The 13,966-nt window shown below is 39.9% G+C and overlaps 1 protein-coding gene across 3 annotated transcripts in view; it reads right to left on the bottom strand.

Moving 5' to 3' along the window:
- Nucleotides 1–7,023: 7,023 nt before the first annotated feature.
- Nucleotides 7,024–13,966, bottom strand: part of ACVR1 (activin A receptor type 1) — a 147,433-nt gene continuing 140,490 nt past the window's right edge. For all 3 annotated transcript variants that reach the window (XM_032755659.2, XM_032755662.2, XM_032755660.2), the window contains exons 10-11: nt 9,166–9,296; nt 7,024–8,380 (exon numbers count right to left, since the gene is read on the bottom strand). In XM_032755659.2, the coding sequence (XP_032611550.1) occupies nt 8,246–8,380; nt 9,166–9,296 (266 nt within the window). In that variant the 3' untranslated portion in view covers nt 7,024–8,245. The remainder of the gene's footprint in view (nt 8,381–9,165; nt 9,297–13,966) is intronic.

Raw genomic sequence — 13,966 nt, 5'->3', positions numbered from 1 at the left:
CTAGGGCTCTCTCAAAGAAAAACATCCTACAAATTCTGCTGAGAAAAGATATGTCACTTGTAAGGATCTGATAATCAGATACACAAGACTTCACCATCAACAGGGAAAGCTGGGTGATGTAGTAATATCTTCTAAATTTTAAGAGAAAAGTCCAGCCTAGAATTCTATATCCCACTGGGGATACAGAACTAATTAGTTGTGAAGGTAGAATAAAGACATTTTCAGATCTGAAAGGTCACAAAGGATCTTACTGGAAGATGCACTTCAATAAAACAACAGAGTAAATGATAAGGAAGATACCAGAAACCAAGGTTCCTACACAGAAACAAACCAGGGGAACTGTCTAGAAAGTGTTTGGTAAGGAATTAATGACAGTACACTAAAAACTTAGCAACTGCAAATAAAAGAAAATGGTTGACTGCAGGGAAGACAAAATGCCTGTATAGGAAAGGAAATGTAATCACTAGTGAATTAATATTTACTTGGTGACAATAAAACAGTAGACATTGACTTAACTCACAATTATACTCTGTAAAGCTACATGAAGGAAGAGATTTTTACTTGTTTTGCTCACTGCTTTTATCTTGGCAATCAGAGCTGTGCCCAGCACATAGTAGGTGCTCAATAAGTATATGTTGAATTTAAGAATAAACACAACAAGTCTGTAAGAGGGAGGATATATATATGTGTGTAGGATGAGGGTGAGGAAATGATGGTAAAAGAGCTCCATTAATGTTTACAACTCACAAAAAAAACAATAAATAGAAGGGTAAATATGCTATTTTGAAAATCAAAGCAGAGACCAGTAGAGATCATTTAAAAAAACAGAAAATGTTCCAGGTGCCACTGGAGTCGAGAATAAAATACCTAGGAATACAACTTACAAGGGATGTGAAAGACCTCTTCAAGGAGAACTATAAACCACTGCTCAACGAAATAAGAGAGGACACAAACAAATGGAAAAACATTCCATGCTCATGGATAGAATCAATATCGTGAAAATGGTCATACTGCCCAAAGTAACTTATAGATTCAATGCTATCCCCATCAAGCTACCATTGACTTTCTTGACAAAATTAGAAAAAACTACTTTAAATTTCATATGGAACCAAAAAAGAGCCTGTATAGCCAGGACAATCCTAAGCAAAAAGAATAAAGCTGGAGGCATCATGGTACCTGACTTCAAACTATAACAAAAGGCTACAGTTACCAAAACAGCATGGTACTGGTACCAAAACAGCTTTATAGACCAATGGAGCAGAACAGATGCCTCAGAAATAATGCTACACGTCTACAACCATCTGATCTTTCACAAACCTGACAAAAACAAGCAATGGGGAAAGGATTCCCTATTTAAAAAATGGTGTTGGGAAAACTGGCTAGCCATATGCAGAAAACTGAAACTGGACCCCTTCCTTACACCTTATACAAAAATTAACTCAAGATGGATTAAAGACTTAAACAGAAGACCTAAAACCATAAAAACCCTAGAAGAAAACCTAGGCAATACCATTTAGGGCATAGGCATGGGCAAAGACTTCATGACTAAAACACCAAAAGCAATGGCAACAAAAGCCAAAATTGACAAATGGGATCTAATTAAACTAAAGAGCTTCTGCACAGCAAAGGAAACTATCATCAGAGTGAACAGGAAACCTATAGAATGGGAGAAAATTTTTGCAATCTATCCATCTGACAAAGGGCTAATATCCAGAATCTACAAGGAACTTAAACAAATTTACGAGAAAAAAAACAACCTCATAAAAAAGTGGGCGAATGATATGAACAGACAATTCTCAAAAGAAGACATTTATGCAGCCAACAAACATGAAAAAAAGCTCATCATCACTGGTCATTAAAGAAATGCAAATCAAAACCACAATGAGATACCATCTCATGCCAGTTAGATTGGCGATCATTAAAAAGTTAGGAAACAACAGATGCTGGAGAGGATGTGGAGAAATAGGAATGCTTTTACACTGTTGGTAGGAGTGTAAATTAGTCCAACCATTGTGGAAGACAGTGTGGCGATTCCTCAAGGATCTAGAACCAGAAATACCATTTGACCCAGCAATCCCATTACTGGGTATATACCAAAAGGATTATAAATCATTCTACTATAAAGACACATGCACACCTATGTTTACTGCAGCACTATTCACAATAGCAAAGACTTGGAACCAACCCAAATGCCCATCAATGATAGACTGGATAAAGAAAATGTGGCACATATACACCATGGAATACTATGCAGCCATGAAAAAGGAGGAGTTCATGTCCTTTGCAGGGACCTGGATGAAGCTGGAAACCATCACTCTCAGCAACTAACAGATGAACAGAAAACCAAGCACCGCATGTTCTCACTCATAATTGGAAGTTGAATAATGAGAACACCTGGACACAGGGTGGGGAACATCACACACCAGGGCCTATTGCAGGATGGGGAGCTGGGGGAGGGATAGCATTAGGAGAAATACCTAATGTAGATGATGAGTTGATGAGTGCAGCAAACCACCATGGCACGTGTATACCTATGTAACAAACCTGCATGTTCTGCACATGTATCCCAGAACTTAAAGTATAATTAAAAAAAAAAAAAAAAATAGAAAATGGTTGCTACCAGAGAAGGGGAAAATGAAAGCAAAAAATAGCCCAGGATTGCTGGTTTTTATTATAAACCTTTTAGAACGCTATAGACCACCTGACCTCCCAAATCAGCACGATACTGCCATAACTTCAACCTTCCAAAATACATTGTCATCTTAGAAAGATGGAAACTACAAAAAAAAATGAACAAATAACACAGAGCAACACCACTCAAAGATAATCATGTTAAATATTTTCGTATAACTGGATACATTTCTCTAGGAATTTTTTCAACAACTGACTTCACATCCGGCATGTAAATTGGTATCCTGAATTCATTTATAAAAACACTGAAACTAAATAAGAGGAAAAGATCATTTGCTGGAAAAAGAAAGCCAACCTCTCCCAACTCATAACACCGCAATTCAGTATGCATATTCTATTGAAAAGAAGTCGATAACATTTTCACGCAAAAAAAAAAAAGTAGAAAAAAATGTGTAATCTCTTTTAACAAACAGCAGCATATAGCATATTAATTAAGAGTCCAGGTGCTAGAATAGTCTACCTGGGCTCAAATCCCAACTCAACTGTATTTTTGGTTGTGTGATGGACATTATAACCTCCACAAACCTGAGTTTCTCTAAATGTAAAATAAAAATAATACCAACCTCCTAATATTTCTATGAGGAGTTCCTGTTCAACAGTAAGCAAATAAGCCAGCATGTAGTAAATGCTCAGTAAACATTACCACTGTAATTATGATGATTAATAACTATCTAATGGGTGAGACAACAAAAATATGTAAGACCAGCAGAATAAACAAAGGGATTTAACAAAGCCAAACGCAAAGGGTCACCAGTGTGACAGGAAGGACAGGACAGAAGCCTCTCCTCTCTGGTATTTGACACTAAAATTTGTCAAATAAGCGAATCATGGATGCACTCTAAATTCCAAGCTGAGGAGTTTCCGAGCAACTTTAGTGACCTCATCCAATAAGAGAGAGTTGCGTGGAGAGGGTAACAGTTATTCAGGGTGATTCGGCTAATGGAAACTGTCAAAATGACAGTGCAGCAGGTCACACTCTAGAGCATAGGTCTTGCACAATAGGACACTCCTCGAAAATGTGAATTCACTAGGTTTTGAAATACAGTTGACCCTTAAACAGCACGGGTTTAACTACACGGGTCCACTTATATTCACAAATTCAATCAAAAACACAGTATTCGCAGGACGTAAAACCTGCATATAGGGAGGGCCAACGTTTCCTATGCAAGGGTTCTGCAAGGCCAACTGTGGGACTTGAGTGTGCATGAATTGGTGTCCTGGGACCAATCCCCTGCATATACCGAAGGACAAGTCTACTGTGTCCTGGGTCCCTGGCAGAGGGAGAATAAGAGTCAGAATGCTTTGAAAAGAAAGCTTGGGACCCAAAGAAGTGCTCACATATAACACAGACCTATAGCGATTGAGAGAGTCCTTCAGGGCATTCCAATTTCAGTGAAGAAATTATTTTGGGATGGGGTGAGAGGAAACAGGAAGATCATCCCTTCTTGTTGGGGAGCAAATATCCCAGAAAAAAAAAAGAGATTTGCCCAGGACTTGTGTCACTTGATCTTCCTGTGAAATATAAACACATTAAGAAATAAAACAACAAATGTCAGGCCAAATGCCCTTTATTTTCTTAGTCCTTCTAGGAAAATATATAAATTGAAAGGCAAGGGTGGGGATAGAGGTAAAGGAGTCACAGGTAACTGAGAGAGCTCTAGCTTAAAAACGTAGTAAAATCTGATTTTAGTTCTGCCACTAATTAGCTGAACAATCACACTTCATCACTGCGGCGTTTTCTGGTGGTAAATTGGGGATATAACATCCATTCTACCTACCTTAACAAGTATCACAAAAGAGATAATGAATGGGATAATGCTTCCATCAGTCCAAGTCCCATAAGGATACTACATCAGTTTTTTTGTTTTTTAGTAGACAGAATAGTCGACTAGGAATAACAAATTATTAGTTACATTAGACATTAAAGTGGCATGGAGATAGCCAGGCATAGAGGTGTATGCCTGTAGTGCCAGCTACTTGGGAGGCTGAGATAGGAGGATCACTTGATCCCAGTTTGAAGCTGCAGTGAGCTGTGATTGCACCACTGCACTCCAGCCTGGGTAAAAGAGTGAGACCCCTTCTCAAAAACAAAAAGTACCACAGAGGAATCAGCTAGAGACAGCAGCTTGGTATGGTTGTGTCCCCACGCAAATCTCATCTTGAATTGTAGTTTCCATAACAATTGTAATCCCCATGTGTCATGGGAGGAAACCAGTGGGAGGTAATTGAATCATGGGAGTGGTTTCCCTCACGCTAGTCTCATGACAGTAGGTTCTTCACGAGATCTGATGGATCTTCTCCCTGCCGCCACGTGAAGAAGGATGTGTTTGCTTCCCCTTCTGCCATGATTGTAAGTTTCCTGAGGCCTCCCCAGCCATGCTGAACTGTGAGTCAATTAAACCTCTTTCCTTTATAAATTATCCAGTCTCGGGTATATCCTTATAGCAGCATGAGAACAGACTAATATACAGCTACACCAAGGCTAAAAGAACAAAGGGAAGTGGTTGGAACTACCAGAACTTTGAGGTTTAAAGGGGAGCACCCAGAGAGCTGATCCTTGGGCCTCTGAGGAGGAGGTCCTGTTGAGCTGGTACTGGTGTCCCTGAGTTTGAGGGAAGGGCAGCCCTCTGAGGTGTGAACCCTGGTCAGTCGATACCAGCATCTCTGAGGTAAGGGTACAATAAAGGTGCTTCTGCAAATTTTGGAACAACTGCAAACTAGATTCACCTACTGCTACTGCAAAAAGTGGCTGCTGCCAGGGTTAAGAAAGGAGGCTGGGGTGAGGCTGACAGAATAGGAAGCAGGATGGAAGGGCCAAGTCTCTTCAAAAAGACTCGCTTGAGGGGAATGGTAAGAGCTCTTTAAATACAATCAGTTATTCACTCTCTCCCCTTTGTGTCTTTGTTTTGCTGAAATATTCATAATACTCAACAGAAAGACTAAAATGAAAAGGAAGAACATACTAAGTACTGTTGAAGATGCAGAACCAGAACTCTCATAGGCGGCTAATGGGAATAAACACTGAATAACCCTTTGTGAAGAAGATGGTTTGGTAACATCTACTAAAGCCTAACATACACTGGACCCTGTTACCCAGAGAGTGCACTCCTGCATGCACACATCTGGTATGATTCCACTTATAAAGTCTTCAGTAAGAAATGAATATGATCAATGCTTTTAGAAGTCAGGAAGGTGGTTACTCTCGGGGTTGGAGAGTGAGGTGGCAGCAAGAGGGAGACTTCTGGCATGCTCTGCTTCCTCATCTGGGTGCTGCTTCCATGGATGTAATAAATTCATAAAAATTCATCAGGTTGTACACTTTTATATATGTATACTTTGATGTGAGTATGTCATATTTTAAGAAAAGTTCATTGTAATGCCATTCCATTTCTGGGCATATACGCAAGAGAATAAAAAGCAAGAACTCAAAGAGACATTTGCACACTCACGTTCATGGCGGCATTATTCACAAAAGCCAAAAGATGGAAGCAACTCAAGTGTCCCTCAGTGGATGAATGGATAAACAGTTTGTATATACAAATGTGGAGTATTATTCAGCCTGAAAAAGGAGGGAAATTCAAACACATGCTACAAAATGAATGAATCTTGAAGATATAATGTTAAGTAAAATAAACCAGTCTCACAAAAGGAAAAATACTACATGATTCCACGAGGTGCTTAGAGTAATCAAACTCACAGAGACACAGAGTAGAATAATGGTTGCCAGGGACCAAGGAGGGAGGAATGGGGAGTTATTGTTTGACAGATATAGTTTCAGTTTCACGTGAGTTCTGTGGATGGATGATGGTGATAGTAGCACAAGGTGAATGTACTTAACATACACTTAAAAATTAGTAAATTTTATGTTATCTGTAACACAAATTAAAATTCTAATTTTTAATTTAAAAAAAATGTGATTCTAATATATACCCTCCAAGTAAATGCATCCTAATGAAGTTATTAACTTACCTCTGGAAGACATTCCAGCATGTTCACACCTCTTCTCTTATTGGGCTACTGTTAACTCTACCTTTTTAATCTTGTGTACAAGAAGTGAAAAAACCAAGAATGGACTCTCCCAAGCAGCAACGGGGGATGCATAAGACCACTTTACACTCACGTGGAAACTTTCACTCAACAAAATGCTTTAACACCCTCCTTCCCATTTACACTCACAACACCCCCCCTGTGAGAAAGGCAGGTCAGAGAGATCTGTTACCCTCACCTTACAGCTGGAGAAACTGACTGAAAAAAAAAAAAAAAAAAAAAATCACAGCCAAAGGAAGAAACGAATTTTCTTATACCAAATTCAAGCTGTAAGACATCCTTATGATGTCTTACATAAGTTCATGAGTAGATTTAAAAAGCAAATTCAATTTACAAATTAGTTTTGTGCTTCTATTGCTCCCATAAGAAAATGCGTAATGTTACACAGATCTTTTTTATATTTTGAAAAACAATTTCACTGTTTGACTTGAAAACAGTTTATTTAATTTATACAAATAACTACTAAATACAAAAAGTAGATTAAAACAAAATAGTTATTTTTTTCTGGCAGAGTTTAAATGCACATAATGGATAACTCTGAAGAAAATGCATTTTCCCCGTAGCGTTCAGGACTAAAATTCTACTGAAATCTTTGCTTCTAAATCAGTAATATATTCGGTGGTGTCATGTGGGTAATGGCTAAATACGTTCTGCATATGAACTGAAAAAAAGTTACAGTCTACACACATACAAATGTGAAGCACTTAAAATGTGAATTTAACTGATAATAAAAGAAAATGTCCATTTTAGAGTATAGTGTTAAAAACATTTCGGTAATAAAATCATAAGACCACATAAAAAATAAGCTTTAACATATGCACGAAGCAGTTTTGTAAAAACTACCAAGTGCACAAGTAATAAATAATTTGCAAAGTTGTGTATAAACAATTCCTAATGTTCGGCATCATTGTAAACATCAGCACATGTGTAAAATGCAGCAAAGTCTGACATTACATTTTGTTTTGCCAAATTGAATTCCTATTATCCAAAGACAGACCAGTGGAGTACGCAGCCAACATTTTGGCAAGTTGGGTCTTTAAAATTAAGAGTAACAGTGCAAGTAAGGAATGCAAAGAATTCCTAGTGCAATAAAGAAGAGAAGCACAGGCAATATTGCTGATTAAAAATTCACCACCTCCTTGAGTTTCCCGTGGGGAGTGTCTAGGATACTTGTGAAAGCTATGCGAAGCCACTGTCTTAATGCCCAGATCTCTTTTAGGATTTCTCTGTGTTCCTCCAGTCCCTACCTTTGCAACAGTGTCTGTCCAACATTAGTCTCTGCAGTGTGAACAGTTCGTGAAATGCCCAGTTCACAGTCATCGAGCGAGGTTAGGGTGGTTTTGATGTCTCCCCAACACATGGCTGGGTACGATGTCTGCCTTGACAAAGCAGCCATTTCGGGAGGGAGACAGATGGATTCTGTTCTGACAACCAGTCAGGCCAGCATTAGGTCCCAGCTGGACAATGACAACAACGTCAAATCTTCCTTCTTGACACTATGAAAATGTCAACAGTCAGTTTTCAATTTGTCGAGGGAATTATCAATTTTGGTCAAAGTCTTTTTGATACGCAGTGCTGTGAGTCTTGCAGATGGATTTTGATACCAGCATTCTTTCATTAGCTTGGCCAGAGATGTTAATGTCTGAGGAGAGAAAGAACAAACACCACAATGACAAACTGGCTTTTTAGTGGCCCTGGAAGTCGGGCTGATATCATGTCTACTGTTCCGAAGGACTCGCAGGTCTTGTGAAATTAGAGTTATGTTACTGTCATCTTCTTTAAACAAATATTCAAGCTTTAACCACTGATAAAGAGTCCACTCTTAGAGTTTCATGAACTCTGTCCTTTGGACTCTTAATGCTACCAATTTACTTTATCAGGTAAACGACATAGGCCAGATTGGACCCCTTAATGATTTTATGGGTGCTAAAAGCAGCAATACTAACCTAGAGATAATCCTGAAATTTCCAAATAGGGTCATTTCTCATTGTTTTATATCTGCTACTACTTATGAGTAGCAGTACAGGATCTTCAGCATTCAGCAGGTTGTGTTTGGGATTTCAGACACACAGAGATGGAAAGGAGGTTAAAAGCTTCACTTAAAGTCTCTTGGTCTATACATGAAACTGCAGTCTTAGGGCTAGTAGCAGTACTCATGAGTCTCCCGATTCCTGGAGCTGCACATTCATAGAAATTCTTACAAATACTGTCATTCACTAGCATCCCCTATCAGATATGGCTTCTTCAAGAATGGAAGTATTTTTCCGAACTACTCTACTAGATCTAAACCCTTCTACATAAAATAGGAAGAGAAAACAACAGATACACAGGACAGATCACTCAGATGCGATACCAGTTGAAACTCAAAGGGAAACAAATAGCAAACAATGGAAAAGAGCTCTAAAACTGAGAAAGTGGCATTCTTACCGGGTCTGAGAACCATCTGTTGGGTATGTTTGGCCTTTGTTGATCCACACAGACTACTTTCCTCATATCTTCAAAACTTGGGTCATTGGGAACCACATCGTAGAACGGTGGCTTGTAATCCTCCACTATACCTGCACACAAGGACAAGAATTGTGTTGGGTTAGCAAGAGAGTACAGGTTGCCCCAAGGTTTCATTGATGGGTGCCACAGGTTATAATGTGACAGAAGAAAATACTAATCACCTTCCTCATACCTCAGGGCAGTCCTGGAAGCTAGAGGTAGGTCCTAAAATAGGTGGAGAAAAAGACAATAAATATATACCCTGCACGGTATTGGAAGAAGGATAATTGTTAGAAAGAAATATGTGAAAACTTCTCATGTAATCATAACTATTAGCAAAATTCTCCAACAGTGTATATTAACAGCTCTGTAATGCCCAACAGGGCACTGGAGATACAGAACAAAAACTCCTGTGGTGATCAAAAACACCCAAGCTACCTATGGAAAGTACATGAATCTAGTGGTTTCAAACCATAAATGGAAATAAAAAGTTGTCCACAAACTGGAGCTAGGGAGTAATAAGCCAAGACCATCATCAAAATACCCCTTTTTTTGTTATAAAAGTATTTTGTTAAGGAAAACATTGTTATAAATTAATCTCTTCCATCAGGAGTGTTGCAAATAATATAATAGGAAATACTCATTTCCTCATTCATTGATTCTACGTGTACTGAGTACCCTCTAACTGCAGGCACAGCTATCTGACTGATGGCTCTATTATTTACTATCATATTGAAGGCACAAAATAAAATGTAAAGAGGATAGCCACGTGGGAAGGCAGAGGAAAAGAAGGATAAATAGTGAACTCTTCCTCTACCCAAAAGCAAATATGAACAGTAGCTAATTCCAGCTTCTGCCCCTGCCTGATTTCCAATGGCCTGGAAACCTTTTCTTTTCCAGCAGAATTATATCAACTCCTTAAACAAAAATTTTTAACTTCATTATTTGGAATTAGAAAATGGACTCTTCCCCTTTATAGAAATAAAACCAAGACATCTACTATTTCCTTTCCCTCAACAAAGGGTTCAAACAATGAGGTAATAACTTGGTTTACTGCTCTCTTTTCTTCCTCCAGGTGACTTTCTTCTACTCCTAAATACCTAAGAAGTTGTTGGAGGGGACAGAAGGAGACTGTGAGGAAAGTTGTCATTCAGTTGTTCTAGTTCCTACAAACCACCTGAAAAGCTTCAATTCCCTTTTCATTTATCATAGAAATTACTCAACAGTGGGAATCCATCCTTATAAATTCCATACAAATACAAATCATTTATGCAAAAGATTAGACATGACAAGGAGCATCTTTTCAAGAAATGCTACAGATCTTTTTAAAACTTCACAAATTTGGCTAAATAAAGGTTTATATTTGGGATGGAAACTAGTCTAAATTATATTTTTTAAAAATCTAGGCTGAGTGCGGTCATTCACGCCTGTAATCTCAGCACTTTGGGAGGCTGTGGTGGGTGGACCACTTGAGGTCAGGGTTTGAGACAAGCCTGGGCAACATGGCAAGACCCTGTCTCTACTAAAAATACAAAAATCAGCCGGGTGTGTTGGCGCATGCCTGTAGTTCCAGCTAACTCAGGAGGCTGAGGCACAAGATTTGCTTGAACCCAGCAGGTGGATGTTGCAATGAGCCAAGATCGCACCACTGCACTCCAGCCTGGGTGACAGAGTGAGATTCTGTCTCAAAAAAAAAAAAAAAAAAAAAAAAAACTAGTTAATTCCAAATAACTTACCCACATTGTGTAACTGCATTTGAAATGCATATCAGTCAGTGGATTAAAACCTTTCCTGGCAAATCATAAACATCATATTGGGTATAAACTGCTACTCTCAGAAATCTTGGAACACCCTCATCTTAGAGGCCCTTCTTTTCCTATAAGGATCCCAGGAAACATTCAAACAAAAATCTTTTAATTATTTTCAGACTAACAGACACCATCTAAAATACAGCTGAACATGGACCTAGAGAGATATTTTTTGCGTTTTCTAGGGTCACAAGAATTTACAGAAAACGGTAAGACACGTGCCCTTCACCATCTCTCAATTTTTCTGAAGGAGAATATATTTAATAGCCTGGCTTAATATTTAAAAATCTAGCATAACAGCCATCTTTTTGGAGTAATTTACCTGTTGAGCTTAGAAAGGGTTATGTGAATGTGAACAGTAATACAAAGTTGAAGTTTTCTATAAATGCAAAAGAAAACAAAGCATGGCTGGATTTTTAAAACATGAGATCTGGTGATACCAAACAATGAATTTCACTATGCAAAGCTGAAGTTTGCCCCTGTGTTTCCGTTTCCCATGTTTCAATTTTATTAAATGTCCTCATGTTTTAATAAAAGGAGTCAAGTATTTTTAAAAGACCATTTAATTGATTATCCCTGGGGTTTAGTCAAGCCTCTTTTTCCTCAATCATTGGCCAACTGTTGATTGTTTTCACCTGACGCTGGCCATGCTTCTCCAAAATAAAATAAACCTGGGATTAAGCTCTAACAGTCACTACGAACTCCCTCTGATCAAGGAAAGCAATAAATCAGCTGAAAGTGCACTACTGCTATGGTAGGATGCCGTATTAAATGCTGAGAGTGATAAAAATATAAGACATGCTCTTGTTTTCCAAGGAAATCAAAATTTAGTGGAAGAGCAGGACAAGTCTCTAATTTTTTTTTTTGCCTGAGACAATGGAAATCTTGTCAAAAAGAACCTCAAAATCTTTTTTCACCCATTTACTTTGCATCTTGAAAGGCAAAACTATATTAGAAATTCTCATTCTACTTTCACTTGTGAGATCCTAAATTGACTCAATGGCCATTTTGATTAGCTGGGTGTGCCCGAAGCTGTGCTTGGCAGGAGGGATAAAAGATGAAAAAACGGTGGCTCACGCCTGTAATCCCAGAACTTTGGGAGGCTGAGGTGGGCAGATCACGAGGTCAAGAGATCAAGACCATCCCGGTAACATGGTGAAACCCCGTCTCTACTAAAAACACAAAAATTAGCTTGGTGTGGTGGCGTGTGCCTGTAGTCCAGGCAACTCGGGAGGCTGAGGCAGGAGAATCACTTGAACCCAGGAGGCGCAGGTTGCAGTGAGCCGAGATAGCGCCACTGCACTACAGCCCGGTGACAGAGCGAGACTCTGTCTCCAAAAAAAGAAGAAGAAGAAAAGAAAAAGATGCAGCGTTGGTAATGAGGAGCAGAATAATGAGAAAGGTGAAAGAAAAAAAACTACAGACTAGCTTTAGAGGGAAGAGCACAGAGAAGAGGGTGGGGAGGGACAGTGGCACTTGGCAGTGCTCAGAGGAGAAAACACCTCCATGGTATCACAAGTCCCCATATATAAACTGGGTGCCATGGAAGCACAGGTAAGCCTTCCAGGAGGGAAGTGGGGCATGGGCAGAATAGAAAGATCAAGGGTTTGCAAGGCAGAAAAGATGACAGGGAAGAGAAACCCCCACGGAGTGGGTGCATTCCAGGCAGAGGGAGGCTATGGGGCAAGGACAGGAACTGACAAACCATCCTCTGATGTTGGAGAGATGGAGAGAAGTTCTCTGGGCTGAAATGGGTGCATGTGGTGGCAGGAGAGCCGGGGGAGAAGAAGGGGACAGGAGGTGAGGCCAGGCTGCGAGGTGACGCATGTTGTCAAGGTAGGAAATGACTGATTTACAACAGTGCCTCATTTCTGCCAGAAAGCGATAATCAGCGTAGCCAGGCAAAAAAGTGAACTCTAAGTCCTTTAGAGGCAGCACCCAAGAAGTTACTGCCAAATCGTGAGCCAGCAAAGAGCACAGCATGAATTCAGGCAAGTAACTAAAAATACAAAGCACTTCAAGTGCCAAATGAGCAGCACAAACAACAAACGACACAGGAAGGCAGGGGAAGAGGCGCTCTTAAATGGTGGCCAGGGACGGAACAGACTGAGCCGGGCCTCGCCTCCCATGTAAGGCGGCCAGCGTGACTCAAAGGGCCACGAGAAAGAAATAAAAAACATTATTCATAACCTACTCCCCCACAACTTTTGGCAGGGGTGTCTGATTTATACAATAGTTTTTTCCTGGGCATATGTCTAGTTGAAAGTTTTCTCTTTTTTGGGGTAAGCCTATCTTCATCAACCAATATCCCTCCCATTAGTTTGCTATATGGCTCTGAGTAAACCCCTTAGCTGCCAGGCCTTAGTTTTCCAATACCTTTAAAGCACACACCACAAAGCCAACGTGCAGATCAAATATGTCCTAGACATGCACTTTGAAAAGCATGAAACGCCAGTGGCCTCTCAAATGTCCAGAAACAAGTCCTTCCTCAAGATCCTGCCCCTGAGGTCCTGAACTAGACACCCATCTTCTTTCCGCTTGACAGCTGCATGTGGGACCCGCAGGTCTCTCTGCGTCAGTCCTCCCCTGCCAACCTCCACCCTATCCCACTGCCCTCAGTGAGATCTGTAGAAGAAAGCTGAAAAAGGAGCTCACCGTGCCCCTCCTCTGCATGTATTCCCCATCACTGCAGTCCATGGGAGCCCACTCCTTCCCCACCAAAGTCCATTCCCCACCACTGTCCTTCACATACCTGGACATCGGCCACACCAGAGTTACTTGTAGTTCCATCAATAGGGCACCTTTATGGGATCCTTCAGCTCTACCTTTTGTCTGGCATACCGACTGTCATCGTGGTCAAGTTTTATTTCTCATTCCCACCTGCACCTCACATCCTCCCAAGCTTGTCCAATTATGTTCTTATTCAACCCACG

The sequence above is a fragment of the Hylobates moloch genome, unplaced genomic scaffold (genome assembly GCF_009828535.3).
Source record: "Hylobates moloch isolate HMO894 unplaced genomic scaffold, HMol_V3 SCAFFOLD_1, whole genome shotgun sequence".
NCBI classification, from domain to species: domain Eukaryota; kingdom Metazoa; phylum Chordata; class Mammalia; order Primates; family Hylobatidae; genus Hylobates; species Hylobates moloch.
Note: the sequence above shows the minus strand (reverse complement) of the source record. Positions and strands in the feature narration are given on the sequence as shown.